Genomic DNA, 21,003 nt, shown 5'->3' with positions numbered 1-21,003 from the left:
TCAAATTCAACATCAAGCTGAACAGACTGATTTGACTACACTGGCTTTTTGTAAGATATCAGATATTCTGAACTCTACCACTGAATTACAATGCTGTTGACTCCAGTAATCCATACCAGTCATCCATGTCTGTCTCGGGATGGCCTTCTTAAATCTCTTAGCTAATGATCATCGAGTTCCGCAGTTTTGGTTTGTGAGGCCCTCTCAGTGGTCACATTTTCTATCTCAGTTTTTCACTCTCCTATATTTAATGAAAACTAAAATCAAAACAAACTTATTAAAATAGTAAAAAACTAAACATACTAATGCGTTTTTGTATTTATTGTATATTTATCTTTTTAGTTTATATTAACAGCTCAAAATACCAGATACTGTGAAATAATCCAGTAGCAGAATTATGTTTTAAAAATATTTGTCCCCCTTTTTTTAATTTTTCTGTCTCTCAAAATAGATAATTGAAATATCATATTCTTTTTGTTTTTTACATTAGCCATATCACACATATTGCATACCAGGGATTTTTCCTGTCTTGCATCCAAATCTGCTGGGGTAGGCGCCAGGTTTGCTGCGCTCCTGCTCTGGATAAACAGGTTTAGATAATGTATATATTGTTCCTAATCTCAGATGCCGTCTCTGTCGTTTTGTGCCTGTCCATACACTTATTACCTACTCTTGCTCTGCTCATTGTGGGTTTACTGTTCTTATGATGGGCTCCGCAAGTCTCACTGGCCCTAACCTTGACACTAAATGCTCGTTTTTCTTGGTTTCCCTCAGTAGAGCTAGGTGGGGTCTACACACTGATTTCAAGCTTAACAGCCCCTGTGATTTTCGTGATCACACCTGTCAGAACGTAGCAGAATATCTTTTCTGATGTTTAAATATCTTTTCAGGCCTGCAGGTGGCAAAATTCTGTCTATAAATTGTATATGCCGGAGATGGAATCAGAGATCAATACAGTTGGAAACTTGTTAAGGGTAAATTTCACACAAACATTAGAAAGAGGACCACAGATACATGTAAACATCAGAACAATCTGGACAAGAACAGGCCATTCAGCCCCACAAAGCTTGCCAGTGCTGCTCATTTAATTCTTCTAAAATAAGTGGAGTTTTGAAAGTCGCTACAGTCTTAATGTCTACCACACTACTTAGGTGGGGTCTACACACTGATTCAAGCCCAACCGCCCCTGTAATTTTCATGATCACACCTCTCAGAACACAGTAGAATCTCTTTTCTAATGTTTAATATCTTTTCAGGCCTGGAGGTGGCAAAATTTGGTCTATAAATTGTATGTGCCCGAGATGGAATCAAGAGATTAATATGGCTGGTAGAAAATAAAAAGCCCAGTATGGGAGATTTTTTGAATACAATATTGAAGCCATTCATTATAAGCACATTGTCTTGGAGCAAGATATATGTTGTGTAGTATAGACATTTAGAGTAAAAAAAAAAAAAAAAAAAACCCTCAAACCTTAAAATTCACCTAAATTTCATTACAAATTGTCCCATTCTGGGCAATAAAAGGAAAAGAAGAAAAGTGCCAACAATCAGTGCACATTTATTCAACACAAATGACATTTTAAAAATAAAATTGTATAAAACTTTTCATATTCAGTATCTGGTTTTGATTATGCGTGTTTTTAAAATCGGACAAAAACAAAACCATTTAATAAAACACGTAGTGTAGTAAGCTTCCACTAACATATCCAAATCCATTATGTCTACAGTTCTGTCCAATTGTGACACAAACCATACATTTCATTTGTTCAATTACAATTTAAAAAATAAAAAAAACACTAGAAGAATTTCATACCCAGTGTGGGGTCTCTACCTCCATACCTGCTCTCCGACTTTCCAGTCTTCCAGGTTGCCCTCTTCCCATCTGCTCTGGCAAGCGGGTTTAATATGTCAATAGCTAAAAAAATAAATAAAAATCCCATCATCCAACAGATTTTCAGCTGTCACATATTGGAAAATATGATCCAGGAATATACTGTAGAATTCTAATGGTCTAATGGAATTTCTTTTTCCCCACTCATTCAAACAGTGATGCTGTCATCTTCCATTGTCTTCAGTGGCCAGAAACACTCATCCATCGACCCCACCTCCCCCCAGCCCCTTCCAGTTTTTTTTCATTTTGATTCGTCTCCTCTCTGATAATCATCTTTGTTCACAAACAACTTTTTTGTGCAGTGTTGGCAGTTGACAGTTCTGTGGGAAGAACATCTGGAAGAGGCTTCTGGGAGGAAGCTTACCAGATACATGGTGCTGGTCGGGCACTATCAGCTAGTGGGATGGAGTGACAGGTGCTTCCATGCAGGGGTTGGCTGCAGGAGCTTTGCAGCCCACTCTCTGATTAAGGCCCTCAGTTTTCTGGGCATAGTTAAAAAGTTTGAGGAGGGGAGCCACATGCAAGACTACTGAAGCAGCAGAGAGAGCATCTTGATAGAACACTGGGATCGAAATACATAACAGACACATGTTGGGGTTTGATCAGCCCCGGATGGGTCAACCTGGATGAACATGTTTGTTGTTGAAAGACTTGAAACAGTTTACGATTCTAGGAACATCAATGATGAGGTGTCCAGTTGCATCAGTAGATGGAGTACGACGTCAAGATTTGAACCTTGCATTATACATAGCACCTTGAAGCGAACACTAAGAGTTAACATGATTGGTAGGACAAAAGATGGGACTCTGGCAGAAGAACTTGGGAGAGTTAGGAGAGACTGAATTAGTAGGCTTGTTGAATAAGAGTCGCCATACAAGCATAATTATACATTCACTGGTCATTTTATTAGGCATATCTGTTCGACTGCTTGTTAAACGCAAATATCTAATCAGTCAATCACATGGCAGCAACTCTGTGTATTTAGGCTTGTAGACAAGATGACCTGTTGAATTTCAAACCGAGCATCAGAATGGGGAAGAGAGGCAATTGAAGCGACTTTGAACATGGCATGATTGTTGGTAGTAGGTGGGCTGATCGGAGTATTACACAAACTGCTGATCTACTGGGATTTTCACGCACAGCCATCTTTGTAAACCCCAAAGAATGGTCTATAAAAAAAGGTGAGCAGAAGTTCTCTGGGGGAAAATGCCTTGTTGATACCAGAGGCCAAAGAACAATGGCCCAACTGGTTCAAGCTGATAGAAAGGCAACAGTAACTCAACCACTCACTACAACTGAGGTATGCAGAAAAGCATCTCTGAACACACAACACGTCGAACCTTGAAGTAGACGGGCTACAGGAACAGGAGAACATGCCGGGTGCCACTCCTGTCAGGTAACAACAGGCAACTGAGGCTACAGTTTGCATGGGCTCACCAAAATTGGACAATAGAAGCTTGAAAAAAATGTTGCCTGGTCTGATGAGTCTCAATTTCTGCTGTGATACTCGGATGGTAGGGTCAGAATGTAGCACCAACAACATGAAAGCATGGATTCATCCTGCCTTGTCCCAACAGTTCAGGCTAGTAGTGGCGCAGTAATGGTGTATTTTCTTGGCACACTTTGGGTACCTTAGTACCAACTGAGTATTGTTTAAATGCCACAGCCTACCCGAGTATTGTTGCCGACAACATCCATCCCATTATGACTGCAGTGTACCCATCTTCTGATGGCTACTTCCAGCAGAATTAACGCACAATGTCACAAAGTTCAAATTGTCTCAAACTGGTTTTTTGAACAGGACAATGAGTTCATTGTATTCAAATGGCCTCCAGGGTCACCAAATCACAATCCAATAGAGCACCTTTAGGATGTGGTAGAATGGGATAGTCACACCATGGATGTGCAGCCGACAATATCATGGAGTTGCTGCAGAAGTATCCTGTCAATATGGACCAAAATCCCTGAATGTTTCCAGAACCTTCTTAAATTTATGCCACGAAGAATTATGGCAGTTATGAAGGCAAAAGGGGGTCCAACCCAGTACTAGCAAGGTGTACCTAATAAAGTGGCCAGTGAGCGTATGGTGCCGATTCTGGAAGGGTACCTGTGCAATTCTGAATTTGGCAGTGTATTCACCCTATACTCAATTTCCACGTCTAAGATGGTCTCCACTTAAAGACAGATCTTTCCATGGACCATTAGGATCAGTGGAGAATTTTCAAGCAGCTCCCAAACCCACCTTTACTGTACATGGCCATGGGAATGTGTTTTAAAAATGTAGAAGGACACGGGAATACTTGCAGGCTTTGCGATCCTTCTTGTCTGTGATGAGCTGCTGCAGTCGTTCCTTCATTTTGCTGAGCTGCAGTTCCTTCCTTTTCATGTCGCTGCTATGATGGGCAGCCCGACTTGACAGGACCCCCTGAAGCTTTGCAATCTAAAGAGTGTCAGAAGAATATGAAGAAATTCAGAGTTTTAATGAAGAAATACAAATAAGAGTATCATGAATAAGTACAATTTCACAAGTTGAGGAAAGAAAATGTGCAGTAAATTCATAAAGTTAATACCCCTTCACAATTTACACATTATTATACTGCAGTCTTGTGCTAAAATCATTTAATTTCTCACCTCCCCCCCCCCCCCCCCCTTACCAAACACTCAATACCCCAGAATGGTAAAGCAAAAACGGGATTTTAGGAATTTTTGTTGACTGGCAAGCATAAGGATCTAAGCGACTTTCACAAGGGCCAAACTGCAATGGATAGACAACTGGATCAGAGCATTTCCAGAACAGCAGGTATTGAGGGGTGCTTCAGGTATGCAGCGGTTAGTACCTACCAAAACCGTTCCAAGGAAGGACAACCAGTAACAGGGTCTTAGGGCAATCAAGGCTCATTGATGCATGCGGGGAGCGAAGACCAGCCTGTCTGGTCTAATCCCACAGAAGAGCTACCAGAGGACAAACTGCCAAAAGACTGGATGCCAACCATGACAAAAAACTGGCAGAACACAGAGTGCATCACAGAATGATCAGAGTGCCCCTGCTGACCCCTGTCCACCGCCAAAAGCATCTACAATAAGCATGTGAGCATAAGAACTTGGCCATGGGCCAACAGAAGTAGTTGGCCTGGTCTAATGCATCACGTTTTCTTTTAGATCATGTAGATGGCCAATAGCATGTGCTTCATTTACCTGTGGAAGACATGGAAGCAGGATGCACTAGGGCAAGGCAGCAAAGGCAGTGTAATGCTATGGGCAATGTTCTGCTGAGAAACCTTGGGTCCAAGCATGTGGATGTTACTTTGACACATACCACCTACATAAAAGTTGTTGCAGACTACGTACACCCCTTCATGGCAACGGTATGGCGGTGGCCTCTTTCAGCAGGATAATACGCCCCTGCTACCACACTGCAAAAATTGTTCAGGAATAGGTTTGAGGAACACGACAAAGAATTCAAGTTGTTGACTTGACCTCCAAATTTCTCAGATCTCAATCTGTTTGAGCACCTGTAGGATATGCTGAACAAAGCATTCCGATCCATGGAAGCCCCACCTCAAACTTAAGATCTAAAGGGTCTGCTGCTAACATCTTGGGTGTCCGATACCACAGCAAACTGTCAGAGGTCTTATGGCACATGCCTCGATGGGTTAGAGCTGATCTGGCATCACGAGGGAGTTCTACACAATACTAGACAGGTCGTTTTAATGCTACGGCTGATCGGTATGTTAAATGATGGTCATATTTGTGCTTTAAACATCACTATGTGGGTGGCACGATGGTGCAATGGTAACACTGCTGATTTGCGACAAGGAGACTGGGGTTCAAGTTCGGAGTTCTCCTTGAGTGTAGTTTGCATGCTCTCCTCATGTCTCCCACTCTTCGAGACATGATAGTTAGACAATGCTAAACTGTGTGTGCGTATGGGTTTACCCTGAGAGAGGATAGCACCCAGGGATTATTCCTGCCTTGCCCCCAATGCATGCTAGATAAGCACAAGCTTTTGTGCAACACTGCTCTGTATAAACAGATTCAGAGTACCTGTGTACCAAACATGTTAAAAGAAACACAGTAACAGTGATCAAGGTCAACCCTAGCACCTGCCAAAACTCCCCACCTCGGATGAAAGCCTGGCTTTCACACTTCAGGGCTGCTTTGAAATCAAGACACTCAAGTGACCTAAAGGGCAGAAATGAAAAGATGATGTTGTGGCCCAGATGGTGAAATGCTGAGGGTTACTGTACTAAAAAAAGCTTGCTTAACAAATCTCATTATTCTCTTGGTCACTTAATTTTACAGTTTTCGGAGTAAGGATATCCCATTGCTGACACCACTAGAACAGAGACAGAGCTCATGCTTTACACTTTCTCTGACCATGCACCACTGAAGATTGATCTTCATGGGATCAGTTCAACCACGGTGAAGCCACATTAAGTAACGTGGTTGGCTCACAGACAAGGTATTTTTTTTTTTAGCCCAGGCAAGTAAGGTTGTGGTTATCTACCATAGCATTGCAATCTCCACACCATAGAAGGCTTGCCTGAAGTATTGTGGCTTCTCTGAATTTAATTGCAAAAGGTCATCCTACTTCTAATACCACTCACATGTGACAAAAGAACAAATAATCCCTGGGCCTTCTGCTCACAACTTCTCCGGCTGACCTTGACAGGACATTTTAACACACATAGTTATCTATGAGAACGATACAATCACTCAACTATTCTGCCATAACAAGTTTCCACTATATATACGGTTAAACTCTTCCTCGTTTAATTTCACTATCCTGAGAAAAGCATCCCACATCCAACACCATTTTAACAAAGACAGACTTCAGTCATATGTGCAAAAATGGCTAATTTATCCATTTAAAATGAAATCTACAAACACTATAAAAGTATGCAGAAAATGAAAGGGTCATGTCTGGGACTTCACATTCAGACTTGGGTTTTCTAGACCTGAGCAAGGCCAACAGAAATGGCCAACAAATCGAACCATCAGATGCTGAGCTGTACCCAAGACAAAATTAAAAATGGTCTCTCATCTCACCCAACGTATTCCACCCATCTGCAGAACCCAGTTAAACTAATTTTCTGGGGATTCACATTCTACCTTCGGTAATGTCCTACAAACCACTTTATCATCAATTAACCTAACCTGCAGGACTTGGAGGGGACCCAAAGAAAAACCCCATATAGACAGACAAAACATCTGAACTCAACACAATGATGAAGCTGGAATTTGAACCCAGATCTCAGGAAACGTGATGTAACAGTGTTAACAAAATGGCCACCTTGCCATCGCAATTCACGTGTGGGACTTTCTTGCCTCAAGATCACAAAAAAAAAAATCATATCAGTTAAAAAGCAGACTATAGTATTGGACTTTCAGAACACTCACAGACATGAAGCTTCATCATGCACACTTCAAAAGTCCACTTTACCTCTTCTTTATGCGTCCGCACCATATTTTGTAAATTCCTATTCTGGCTTTGGAGTTGCTGCTCTTTCCCCTGAAGTGCGGCCATCTCCTTTTCAAAGCTGCTCAACTGATCCTACACCCCCAAAGAAGCATACAAGTGAGAATTGGAACGTAAAAACACACGCAGTTACTAAAAGGCTTGCTCTACCTGAAGCTTGGACAGACTGGATTTGAGGAGGTTTCTCTCACAAACCATCTTATGATGTGTGGTCTCCAGTTCAGCTAAGCTGCAGTTGGTCTGCTGATGAAGCTGCAGAAGTGAGCAGGCAGAGTTTAGCACACTTGCCAGGTCTGGGCGCGGAGAAGACAGCAGGTAGTCATTCTCAAAACTGAGCTCTTCATATGGTGCAGGTAAGCCAAGCAGTGCCATTTCCTAAAGGGTAGAAGAAAAAAAAATATTCAACCCAGCACTAGCACCTTTTGCACATTTTAAGCTGGTTATCGAGATAATCCACGATATACAATATTTGGTTCATGTAGAGGGTACAGAAGTGACGGCACATCACTTAACAGTGAAAGCATACTTCAGAAAGCCCTTAGACCCATTACTTTTCATATTTTCTTACATGGCAGCCTTGTGATAAAATCATTAAATGAACATTCACCCAAACCCATATCCCCGAGTCAAGTGACAATACGCCGGAATGACAAAGCGAAAACAGGATTTTAGAAATTTTTGTAAATTTGTTAAAAAATAAAGTGAAATATCCTATTGACATTAAGTATTTAGGCCCTTCACTCAGTACCCCTTTGGCAGACATTACAGCCAGGACTCGTCTTGGGTTTGATTACCTCACGTGTAAACTCACTTGGATTTGGCGATTTTCTGCCATTCTACTCTGCTGATCCTCCTAAACTCTCTCAGGTTAGATGGACACCATCAGTAGACTGCTCTCCTCAAGTCTTTCCAGAGAAGTTTGATTGGGTTCAAATCCGCTCCACTCGAGGAAATTCACAGAGTTGACCCCACAAGCCACTCGGCTGTCTTTGCTTTGTGAACTTTTAGCCCAGTCTGAGGTTCAGAGTGCTCTAGAGCAGATGTTCATGAAGGGGAATCTCTGAACTTTAGTTTGAGTTGAGGGAAAGCTGAAGTAAGCAGTCTCCCAGTCCCTACCACTTTAAAACAACCCCATAGCATTATGTGGTCACCACCATACTTCAGCACTGGAACGGTATTGCCCAAGTGACAAACGATGTCTAATTTCCACCAGACAATACTTGATATTGAAGCGAAACAATCTTGGCTTCTTCAGACCTGTGAATCTTATTTCTCATAGTCCAAGAGTCCTTTAGGGGCCTTTTTGTAAACTCCAATCAGACTTTCATTTGTCGTCTGACCATTCAGACCAGTGGCAACAATAGTGGGGGGCTTCCAGGGCATTATCTCCTAATCTCAAGCACCCAGCATCTGATCAATGAGAATCCTCCTGCCTTACCATACAATGCATTTCTAGCCCCTGATATTAGAGAGTCCGGTCCTTGTTCCTCCTGTTCAGCATTTGGATAATGCTTGTCAACAGCACGAAAATACCACAGGGGAAACCCTCAATTGCGGAGAGCTTGATAACTCCATGGTGAATCAACCCTCCCATCAGCCTTTTCAACTTGTATGATGAAGTAATGGCTTGTATGTTGAAGTAATGGACAGCTGGGGCTAAACCCTTAATAAAAGTGTTGAATCTAGCAATACCATTGTTTCAGAAGACACATCAAGCCCAGTTTAGCGGAGTGTTACCCTGGTGGTTGTCCTTATAGATGTTTCTCCCATCTTTACAAAACTTCTCTGTAGCTTAGTCAGTGACCACTGCGATCTTGGACACCTTTCTTAACATGGCCCTTCTCACCCAGGTGCCTATTTCTAAGAGGAGTTGTGGTTGATCCAGACCTACTCCATGTAAGAATTATGGAAGCCACTGGACTCTTGAGAACTTCAATATCATAGCCTTCCCCAGATCAGAGTCTTGACATATTCACATCCGTTAGCTCTACAGGCTATTCCTTTGCCTTCATGGCTTTTTTTTCCCTTCTTCTCATCAGGCCAAACAACTGACAACACGTAGACTCCAAAAAGGTGTAGACACATCTCAATAAAGTAGAGCAAGAGTCACCTGAACCAAACTTCAAGTGTCACTGCAAATCGTGTGAACACATTGACAAGTGATATTTAATTCTTTTTATCTTGAATAAATTGGCATAAATTCCTAAAATCCTGTTTTTACTTTGTCTTTTTGGGGTATTGTGTATTGCTTGCTGAGGTAAAAAAAGGCTGCAAGATAACAAAATGGAGAAAAAGTGAATCCTTTCTGAAGACACAATAGCTCAGGGGCCCAACACACTAAAAAATTAACTGCATTTGCACACAATGTGAAATAACAACTAGGATGAACTTGAAAGACCAACCTTGCTAAAGTAGGCCAGCTGCTGTTCGGTGCTTTGATTCCATGTCAGGGTGCCAGGGGAAGGACTCGATGGGTCAGGCAGACTCAGGAAAAGATTGGGAGAAGTGGGGAGACGGGAACGGGATACATAACGAGAAACAAAGTCCTGCAGACCTGGCAAACAAAAACCAGACAGAGGAATATAACCTTCATTAAAGTAATATACGGGGAAATGTGCAAACCTCCATTAACCTCCTTGGTGTTAACCTCTAGTGTCTCTCGGGTAGAGAATTCTCTGTAAATTCGGTTAAGCCAAAGTGTCTCTCACGTTAAGCTGTATTGGTCACATTTAGTGTTAAGCACAAACAGCATTCAAGGCAGTATTCTGTTGTCATCTTGGATAAAATGCTGCACTGCCATTGTATGCAACTCATTCATATTCATGAGTGGTGTGGAGCCTTTATCCAAAACACACAATGGCGTTTAAGCAAAAAAAAATAAGAAAGCCACTTTAGAAACTGAAACTGAACCTGAACCATCAGTTAAATCAAGCAATAGCAATCTTAGTGTGAATAGTCATCAGACATTAACACAGATAGTAAAACGGATGCATATGGCACTGTATGCCCAAACCGCTGTAATATCCTTGATAAATTCATGAAACTTCAGCATGGTAGGGGGGAGATAAAGCAATTGTAATCAACTGGAAAGACAAGACAGACGTTAGGACCCCAAAGTGCTGTTCATAATGATGCAACTGTTGATGTTCTTGTCTGAGGAAATGTGGGGGTCACTAACTCTTACATTGTAGTATCTTACAATAACACAAGGGGTATGCTGAACGTGCAGATCAGGTGCGGACATTCTACCCTCCTATTTAGGAAACAAAAAGATATGTGCATCTACTCTCCCAATTGTGACATCAGGATGATGCGTTTGTGACCATTTCAAAACACATTGCAAGAAGGACATGTACTACATCTGCATATGTACAGAAGGGGATACAGTAGGATCTGTATGTTGAGTATTTGTCATGAAGTAGGAATCCTTAAGTATGCAAGTCCCAGAAGCACTTAAAGAAACCCAAATGCTTTGACTCTCTCAGACAAAAAAAGGCCTAATAGAATCTTTAGAAGAAATTTATTTTTCACAAAAACAATGAAGCTCCATGGAGGACAAAGGCAAAATGGGATTGCCTGTAACAAGGCAGCAATCCAAATCAAACAGGCCCTAATGCAGATTTTAATAATGAGTTTAAACACAGAGCAGAGATCGGGATGGGGATTATATACATCTCAAAAAGCACAAGAACTCATCACTCCATAAATGCATTTAAAAAAAGAACCACCAGAACTGTGGGAGACCCTCCGGATTTATAGGAAGGCAGTTCTTACCTGTAACTGGCAGTTGGAACCATCCACAAGCACATGGAACATAAAGTAGACAGCTTACATACATAAAATAATAAAAAAAAAAAAAATAATGCAAGCAAACAATATAAATCAAAAATAAACAAAAGAAATAAAACATTAACCTGAACCCCGGTATTGTGATCCGGAGTGCCAAAAGCACTTCAAACGTTGCTCCCTCTAAGGGGAAAAATACTGTCAAAACCCTGACTAAATACAAAAAAAGGGCCTTGAAAAATCTTTATAAAATAAAAAGGTTATTTTAACAAAAGGCTCTGCAAAGCATGAAGATCCTAAGAGCACAAAGGAATTACCTGAAAAGGCAAGGCAATCCACAGGGAGCAAAATACCAAAACAGAATCCAAAGGTGAAGTTGAAAACAGAGTACAAGTTCAAAAATCCAGGAATTCACAAAGCAATAACAAAAGGCACATATAGACACAAGAAACACTATACTCGCTAGCGCATTCGAAATGAACCGCCATGAACTATAGAAGACTCTCCAGGATATAGGGCAGAGGGCAGTTTCTGGTGGCGATTGGCAGGTGGCCCCACCCCTTGGTTATTTACCCACAAAACACATGGGACGTACACAAAGGATCTCTCTCTACTATATAAAAAAAAACCCACATGATTTTCTCAGAGACACACTTTCATGTCCCGCAAGACTAGTCTTTGTGCCAAGAGATTTAACCATGCCCGGGGCCGGAAATAAAACAAGAGTATATGACAAAGTAGAACGTCATAAAGAATTAAAAAATGTTGGCGTGATACACATGCAGAGCAGGACTGAGATAATGGAAGTACAAAAATCCGAAAGTCTCAAAAAAAGGATAGTAACAATTGCATTAGAGCAAACAAACGGAAATTACATAAACAGTGAAAAAGATCAAATATATTGTTCAGATTTAAACTTTAAGTCAGAGACTTGTAGATCTAACTTGTGTTGCCATCAGGGAAAAAAAGCAAGCGAAGTAAGCAGGGGGCAAAAGTACACATAAAAGAAACATTAATAAAAATAAATTATACAAAATTAGACAGAACAGACAAAAACTAAAAACAAAAAAACACAACTTTGAACCCCAGCCAGGGGAGAAATTCTGGGTGAAACATGTAACCCGGACAGGGGAAGAACCCCGACTGAGACAGGACACTTGATAACAGTCACAAAAGAAAGAATAGGTCCACAACCAACCTGGAGATGTGTCCATGTCCAAGCGTGAACGAATTGTCCATCCAGCATAATCCATTTCATACATTGTGTATTCCACTCAGTAAGACAAGAACTGCTAGAATGAAAGGAAAATTAACACTATTTACAAGAAATTGAATGCACACGTACAGAAGTGTACAGCACGGACTGGTAAAAAACTACGCCTCCTTTAGATTTCATAGGATAATAAAAGATTCATTCTTCACCAAACTGTTGGGTAGGGCAGCCAGGCTGTGCCAGCATTGGCCAAAAGACAGACACTGGATGCCAGTCTGTAAATCTTTACTCCATTATGCCTGCTGTGCTAGAACCATTAACCAATCAGCAAGGTTCTATATTCAGTTTTCATATAGTGTGGGTGCACATACATTAAATATTACAGATATTTGTCAACATAAAGACATCTGAAGCAGAGTCTGGTTCTAATGTAATTGGAGGACTTGACTGCACTCATTGCAATAAGGACACCTAGTGAGAATGAAGCTGCTTTTGTTAGTCATAAGATGAGACATTTCATTACACACACACACCATTTGTGATGCCAAGATGAGGCTGAAAAACATCATGGCTCAGTGGCCTGGGTCAATAGGCGATGCATTTATTTTGAGGCAAACGTACAGAAAATATGAAAAACTGACATATCAGCAATCATGTCATTACACGTGCCAGGAAATAGCAAGAAGCCACTCAGAAGCTGGCACATTACGCACTTTTCCCCACCCCCAGAACACAGCGGGGAGGAGCCATAATGCCACACACGATCTTGTATGCTCAGTGGTGGAGAACAGGCGGATGCTCTTGACTGCAGGTTGACAGGGTCTCGTTGCGTCAGGAGGAAGGCGGCTCTACCAGCCAATGAAAGTCTGCAGCATCGCGACTGCATATGTAGAAGGTTGATTAGCATTGAGACGTGTACACGAAATTCACATTTACAAGATGAGTGACTTCTAAAGAACAATTATTTTTAAGAATGATAGAAGAGTGACATGTATATTATTAAAAAAAAACAAAAAAAACAAAACAAAATCAGCTTCCACAACCCCAAAAAATCCATGGCATTTGGAAAATAAAAAAATATTACTAAAAGTCTAGGTCAAGGTTTGTAGATCCCTTGGAATGCTTTCTCAACAAAAGGGGTGGAGCTTTATGCAAATGACCATCCTTTATGGAACGCTGCGACGGTCAAATACATAAAATACGATTATTTTAAGTTAAATTAAATTAATTTTGGGAAAATGGGAATACCATCATTTGAGGATTAAAAAAAAGTTAATTTTGAGTAAGATTAACATAAAATGTGAATAATAAGAGACAGATTATGCTGCAGTTGAAAGAAAACAATCTGCTTTGTTTCCACATAAATCAGTGGCATTCATCTTAACAAATTTAACTATGTAACTCAAAAAAGTTAAGTAAAAACTTAATTATTTTAAGTTAAAGTAACTTAAATTAGATACACATATTGAACATCCTCAATCATCTTCTTTCGGCTGCTCCCATTAGGGGTTGCCACAGAGGATCATCTTCTTCCATATCTTTCTGTCCTCTGCATCATGTTCTGTTACACCCATCACCTGCATGTTCTCTCTCACCACTTCCATAAAGCTTCTCTTAGGCCTTCCTCTTTTCCTTTTGCCTGGCAGCTCTGTCCTTAGCATCCTTCTCCCAATATACCAAGCATCTTTCCTCTGCACATGTCCAAACCAACGCAATCTCGCCTCTCTGTCTCCCAACTGTCCAACTTGAGCCGACCCTCTAATGTCCTTGTTCCTAATCCTGTCCATCCTCATCACACCCAATGCAATTCTTAGCATCTTCAACTTTGCTACCTCCAGCTCTGTCTCCTGCTTTCTGGTCAGTGCCATCGTCTCCAACCCACACAACATGGCTGGTCTCACTACAGTCCTGTAGACCTTCCCTTTCACTCTTGCCGATACCAGTCTGTCACAAATCACTTCTGACACTCTTCTCCACACACTCCACCCTGCCTGCACTGTTTTTCCCCCCCTTCTCTTCCACAATCCCCATTACTCTGCACTGTTGATCCCAAGTATTTAAACTCATCCACCTTCACCTTCCTCACCATTCCACTGACCTCCCTCTCATTTACACACATATATTTGGTCTTGTTCCTACTGACCTTCATTCCTCCTCTCCTCATATCTCCACCTCTCCAAGGTCTCCTCAACCTGCTTCCTACTATCACTACAGATCACAATGTCATCAGCAAACACAGTCCACGGGGCCTGTAAACCTGTCCATCACCATTGCAAATATGAAAGGGCTCAGAGCCAATCCCTATAGTTCCGTTTTATTTTTCTAAGTGCTCCCCACACACTTTAAAAAACCCTGGTTCTTTCTTGGCACTTTATGCTTGTTTATTGGGTTGTGTGGTTCTTTGTTGAACCATTGTTTGACAAAGCACTCTTATTCTGAGAAGGCTTCTTGCATGTGAAGTTGGTTCTTTGTGCTTTGAAAAACTTCCTAATACGTAGAAGAAAAAAAACGAAATCTTTAACATATACAGGGTGGCCCACGAAAAAGTGGCCATGAACAAAAAGTGTGCGAAGAGTGTACATGAACATGCTGAAACGGGCACAGAGATGTACTGACGCACAAGAAGATCACTTTCAGCATTTTCTGTAAATGCGAGTATCAGATTTGATCATTGTTCTCTTCACTACGTAATGCAGTCCTCTCGGTGGAGGCCACCCTGTAGTAGGCTGCCTAGCAGAACACTAACAGATTAGTAAAACCTGAACTTAGCCTGTGTTATTGTATGAACAGTCCTTTTAAAATTAGGACCCACTGATATCTCACAAATATTACCATCTATTCGTAATCATTCAATGTGCAGAGTCTGTTAAGGATCTACATTAATTAAAAGGTTCTTTCTGGAACCTTCGTGTGGATGGATCTTTTGCAGACCAAAAATGGTTCCCCTACACCATCGCTCTGAAGAACCACTCGGTCACGTTTCTATCTAACACTGCAGGTTAATTTTAGTCATCTTCGCTTGTGATTAAGATACCAACTAACGACAGTCTTGGTCGCATTAGCACTGCCCCATTCTCCAAACCTGCAGCAGGTGAAAGCCACCGAACACCCGCTAACCAGCGCCAGGTCACACCGTATACTCGTTAAAATCTTTGCGTCACACTTCCATCGACAGGGACGGACGGAATCTTTTCGCTCATGTAAAGTACATCCGAATGCATGACAATTTTTAATAGGTTACCTCGAAATGTTTTCTGTACACAATCCTCAAACACAACAAGCGTACAGCCAATTCCAAACACACTCGAAAATGTAGAAGAGCTTGAGGTGGGGCTGACTGTGGGTGTAATTTAAAGGGGGGCGTGGTCTCACTTGGACTTGCTTCCAATAGCTGTGCATAGAGAGAGCGCGAAAGAAACTGAACAGCCACGCCTTTCAGGTAGAAATGAGAAAATCAGCCAATATCATAAAACTCTAAAGGTCAGCGTGTCCAGTCTCTCGGAGCAATCCGATTGGTCACTTTGGCGACGCGCCAATAGAGAAGGCGCAAGCGTGAGACCGCGACGCTCGAAGGCGAACGAACCAAAGAGAGATAACGACGCCGTTAGAGACTCCAAGAATAAAATCGGACAGAAAGTGAGAAAAGTTTCTCGAGAGTAAGAGGAGTCCGGCTTTACCGGAACATGCTGGAGAGGGGGAGCCACGATTAAATGACGTTTATACACATGCAACTATAGAGAAAAAGCGCTGAAGGTACACGCGAGGCATCCATCCATCCATTGTCTCCCGCTTATCCGAGGTCGGGTCGCGGGGGCAGCAGCTTGAGCAGAGATGCCCAGACTTCCCTCTCCCCGGCCACTTCTTCTAGCTCTTCCGGGAGAATCCCAAGGCGTTCCCAGGCCAGTCGAGAGACATAGTCCCTCCAGCGTGTCCTGGGTCTTCCCCGGGGCCTCCTCCCGGTTGGACGTGCCCGGAACACCTCACCAGGGAGGCATCCAGGAGGCATCCTGATCAGATGCCCGAGCCACCTCATCTGACTCCTCTCGATGCGGAGGAGCAGCGGCTCTACTCTGAGCCCCTCCTGGATGACTGAGCTTCTCACCCTATCTTTAAGGGAAAGCCCAGACACCCTGCGGAGGAAACTCATTTCAGCCGCTTGTATTCGCGATCTCGTTCTTTCGGTCACTACCCATAGCTCATGACCATAGGTGAGGGTAGGAACATAGATCGACTGGTAAATTGAGAGCTTCGCCTTGCGGCTCAGCTCCTTTTTCACCACGACAGACCGATGCAACGCCCGCATTACTGCGGATGCCGCACCGATCCGCCTGTCGATCTCACGCTCCATTCTTCCCTCACTCGTGAACAAGACCCCGAGATACTTGAACTCCTCCACTTGGGGCAGGATCTCGCTACCAACCCTGAGAGGGCACTCCACCCTTTTCCGGCTGAGGACCATGGTCTCGGATTTGGAGGTGCTGATTCTCATCCCAGCCGCTTCACACTCGGCTGCGAACCGATCCAGAGAGAGCTGAAGATCACGGCCTGATGAAGCAAACAGGACAACATCATCTGCAAAAAGCAGTGACCCAATCCTGAGCCCACCAAACCGGACCCCCTCAACACCCTGGCTGCGCCTAGAAATTCTGTCCATAAAAGTTATGAACAGAATCGGTGACAAAGGGCAGCCCTGGCGGAGTCCAACTCTCACTGGAAACGGGTTCGACTTACTGCCGGCAATGCGGACCAAGCTGTGGCACCGATCGTACAGGGACTGAACAGCCCTTATCAGGGGGGCCGGTACCCCATACTCTCGGAGTACCCCCCCACAGGATTCCCCGAGGGACACGGTCGAATGCCTTTTCTAAGTCCACAAAACACATGTAGACTGGTTGGGCAAACTCCCATGCACCCTCCAGGACCCTGCTAAGGGTATAGAGCTGGTCCACTGTTCCGCGACCAGGACGAAAACCACACTGTTCCTCCTGAATCCGAGGCTCGACTATCCGACGGACCCTCCTCTCCAGGACCCCTGAATAGACTTTTCCAGGGAGGCTGAGGAGTGTGATCCCTCTGTAGTTGGAACACACCCTCCGATCCCCCTTCTTAAAGAGGGGGACCACCACCCCGGTCTGCCAATCCAGAGGCACTGTCCCTGATGTCCATGCGATGTTGCAGAGGCGTGTCAGCCAAGACAGTCCTACAACATCCAGAGCCTTGAGGAACTCCGGGCGTATCTCATCCACCCCCGGGGCCCTGCCACCAAGGAGTTTTTTGACCACCTCGGTGACCTCAGTCCCAGAGATGGGGGAGCCCACCTCTGAGTCCCCAGGCTCTGCTTCCTCATTGGAAGGCATGTTAATGGGATTGAGGAGGTCTTCGAAGTATTCCCCCCCACCGACCCACAATGTCCCGAGTCGAGGTCAGCAGCGCACCATCCCCACCATATACAGTGTTGACACTGCACTGCTTCCCCTTCCTGAGACGCCGGATGGTGGACCAGAATCTCCTCGAAGCCGTCTGAAAGTCGTTCTCCATGGCCTCCCCAAACTCCTCCCACGCCCGAGTTTTTGCCTCAGCAACCACCAAAGCCGCATTCCGCTTGGCCTGCCGGTACCTATCAGCTGCCTCCGGGGTCCCACAGGACAAAAGGGTCCTGTAGGACTCCTTCTTCAGCTTGACGGCATCCTTCACCGCCGGTGTCCACCAACGGGTTCGGGGATTGCCGCCACGACAGGCACCGACCACCTTACGGCCACAGCTCCGGTCAGCTGCCTCAACAATAGAGGCACGGAACATGGCCCATTCGGACTCAATGTCCCCCACCTCCCTCGGGATGTGGTCGAAGTTCTGCCGGAGGTGGGAGTTGAAGCTACTTCTGACAGGGGGCTCTGCCAGACGTTCCCAGCAGACCCTCAACACGTTTGGGCCTACCACGCCTGACCGGCATCCTCCCCCACCATCGAAGCCAACTCACCACCAGGTGGTGATCAGTTGACAGCTCCGCCCCTCTCTTCACCCGAGTGTCCAAGACATGTGGCCGCAAGTCCGACGACACGACCACAAAGTCGATCATCGAACTGAGACCTAGGGTGTCCTGATGCCAAGTGCACATATGAACACCCCTATGCTTGAACATGGTGTTCGTTATGGACAATCCGTGACGAGCACAGAAGTCCAATAACAAAACACCACTCGGGTTCAGATCGGGGGGGCCATTCCTCCCAATCACGCCCTTCCAGGTCTCACTGTCATTGCCCACGTGAGCATTGAAGTCTCCCAGCAGAACGAGGGAGTCCCCAGAAGGTATGCCCTCTAGCACCCCCTCCAGGGACTCCAAAAAGGGTGGGTACTCCGAACTGCTGCTCAGTGCATACGCACAAACAACAGTTAGGACCCGTCCCCCCACCTGAAGACGAAGGGAGGCTACCCTCTCGTCCACCGGGGTAAACCCCAATGTACAGGCTCCAAGTCGGGGGGCAATAAGTATACTCACACCCGCTCGGCGCCTCTCACCGGGGGCAACTCCAGAGTGGTACAGAGTCCAGCCCCTCTCAAGGAGATTGGTTCCAGAGTCCAAGCTGTGCATCGAGGTGAGCCCGACTATATCTAGCCGGAACCTCTCAACTTCGCGCACTAGCTCAGGCTCCTTCCCCTTCAGAGAGGTGACATTCCACGTCCCAAGAGCCAGCTTCTGTAGCCGAGGATCAGACCGCCAAGGTCCCCGCCTTCGGCCACCACCCAACTCACACTGCACCCGACCTCCTTGGCCCCTCCCATAGGTGGTGAGCCCATGGGAAGGGGGACCCACGTTGCCTCTTCGGGCTGTGCCCGGCTGAGCCCCATGGGTGCAGGCCCGGCCACCAGGCGCTCGCCATCGAGCCCCACCTCCAGGCCTGGCTCCAGAGTGGGGCCCCGGTGACCCGCGTCCGGGCGAGGGAAAACGCCGTCCAAAGTTTTCATTCATCATAGAAGGTTTGAACCGCTCTTTGTCTCATCCCTCACCTAGGACCAGTTTGCCTTGGGTGGCCCTACCAGGGGCATAAAGCCCCCGACAACAGAGCTCCTAGGATCATTGGGACACGCAAACCCCTCCACCACGATAAGGTGGCGGTTAAAGGAGGGGACACGCGAGGCAATACATCGCAAATATTTTTTTAAATTATTCAATTACCGGTCATCAACAGGTGACGTGGCTACTAAGGCGATCGGTTTTTAAAAGATAAAACGTTTCCGACATTCTTCGAGTCCACGCTTGCCATACACCAGCGTGTTTTAAATGTTGCTCCACACTGACAGATGAATTTGCAAGTTGTTTAGTTTGATTGACTGCGCCACCGTTTTCATTTGAATTATTTTTCACAACTAAACAATTCCCCAACAGCTGGTCGTAACGAATAAAAAAAAAAAATCGACTCACATCACTTCTGAATACGCTGCAAGCAAATGCTTGACGGATTTCTTCTTAAAAATTTTTAAACATTACCGTTTAAGTGGAAACGTATCCTCCGTAGCGCAGCTTCCACCATCAGATCTTCCACAAAGCTTTAAGGCTGACAGGCGTGAAAAGACTGAAACAAACACTCACGGAGAAAGACGAGCATTGGGCAATCAAATCTTTAAAACATTTAGCGACTATAATTGAACGACGAGCCCCACGCCCTCCGATCCTAATGTGAAATTAGACTCTTCAGATCGGCTTATTGACCACGTTTAATGACGACTGCAACCATACCGACTTGGGAAGATTTACTTAAAAAAAAATGAATATTTTCTATTTGAAATTTTATTAATATACTGTAAGAGAGCCATGGAGGTTGTCGGGGGGTTCATTCCAATCAATCCCCAAATTAAGAGCCAAGTTGTTCACCACATTTGACGTTATAATGGGCGTCATGTTTTTGCTGTCATACTATACTATGACCATCGTGAAAAGTCAAACAAAATGACACCTTTTTTACAACATGCAAGCTTTTGAGGCAACTCGGGCCCCTTCTTCAGGCAAGATGTAATTTGAAGAAGGGGCCTGAGTTGCCTCGAAAGCTTGCATATTGTAATTTTTTTAGTTAGCCAATAAAAGGTGACATTTTGCTTGACTTTTCACTACATTCATAACGGCTAACACGGTTCCACACCCAAGTACTACATACTATGACCAGAAATCCTTAATGGTAGTAGCATTTCCAAGCAATACTTAGTGGATTTAATTTTTGTATACTTTATTAAAACCTGGGGGAAATTGTCTTTTTTTACCTTTCAATGTCAGGAAAAATAGGGTCAGCCATTGTACCGCAGCCCCAAGAGCAATTTTCAGGTTAAGTGCCTTACTCAGTTCAAAGGATTCACTGTGATCAATGTGGACGTAAACCCTTACGGCTGACAATTCAACTCCCCATCTGTGATTTATTTTGTGATCCTGAACTAAATCACTTAGCCTAATTAAAGGTCAGAATAATGAATTATACACACTACTGTATGGCCGACTAGGGCTGGGCAAATGGCTGAAAAGTCCATCACGGGGGCCACTCTCACCAAAACACACAGACACACACGTACACCATATTCACACAAAGTGCCAATTAACATAACCCTAAATAAATAAACAAACCCTTTCCTAATTCCTTCTGCACCTAA

At 44.1% G+C, this 21,003-nt stretch overlaps 1 protein-coding gene across 6 annotated transcripts in view; it reads right to left on the bottom strand.

Moving 5' to 3' along the window:
• LOC114667996 (afadin- and alpha-actinin-binding protein-like) overlaps positions 1 to 19,980 on the bottom strand; it is a 30,279-nt gene extending 10,299 nt beyond the window's left edge. For 4 of the 6 annotated variants that reach the window (XR_007933777.1, XM_051920690.1, XM_051920693.1 and 1 more), the window contains exons 1-7: positions 19,856 to 19,980; positions 12,355 to 12,448; positions 9,773 to 9,924; positions 7,521 to 7,745; positions 7,335 to 7,445; positions 4,196 to 4,331; positions 1,840 to 1,915 (exon numbers count right to left, since the gene is read on the bottom strand). Coding sequence is in view for 5 of the 6 variants with exons in the window: in XM_051920690.1 (XP_051776650.1) it covers positions 1,840 to 1,915; positions 4,196 to 4,331; positions 7,335 to 7,445; positions 7,521 to 7,745; positions 9,773 to 9,924; positions 12,355 to 12,418 (764 nt within the window). In the remaining variant the exon portion in view is untranslated. Of the gene's footprint in view, positions 1 to 1,839; positions 1,916 to 4,195; positions 4,332 to 7,334; positions 7,446 to 7,520; positions 7,746 to 9,772; positions 9,925 to 12,354; positions 12,449 to 15,451; positions 15,472 to 19,855 lie in introns of those variants that run through there. The other 2 variants (XM_051920691.1, XM_051920692.1) reach the window with 2 other exon arrangements.
• Between the last annotated feature and the right edge of the window lie 1,023 nt (positions 19,981 to 21,003).

The sequence above is a fragment of the Erpetoichthys calabaricus genome, chromosome 17, assembly GCF_900747795.2.
Source record: "Erpetoichthys calabaricus chromosome 17, fErpCal1.3, whole genome shotgun sequence".
Lineage (NCBI taxonomy): Eukaryota > Metazoa > Chordata > Cladistia > Polypteriformes > Polypteridae > Erpetoichthys > Erpetoichthys calabaricus.
This window is presented reverse-complemented; position numbering and strand designations above follow the sequence as displayed.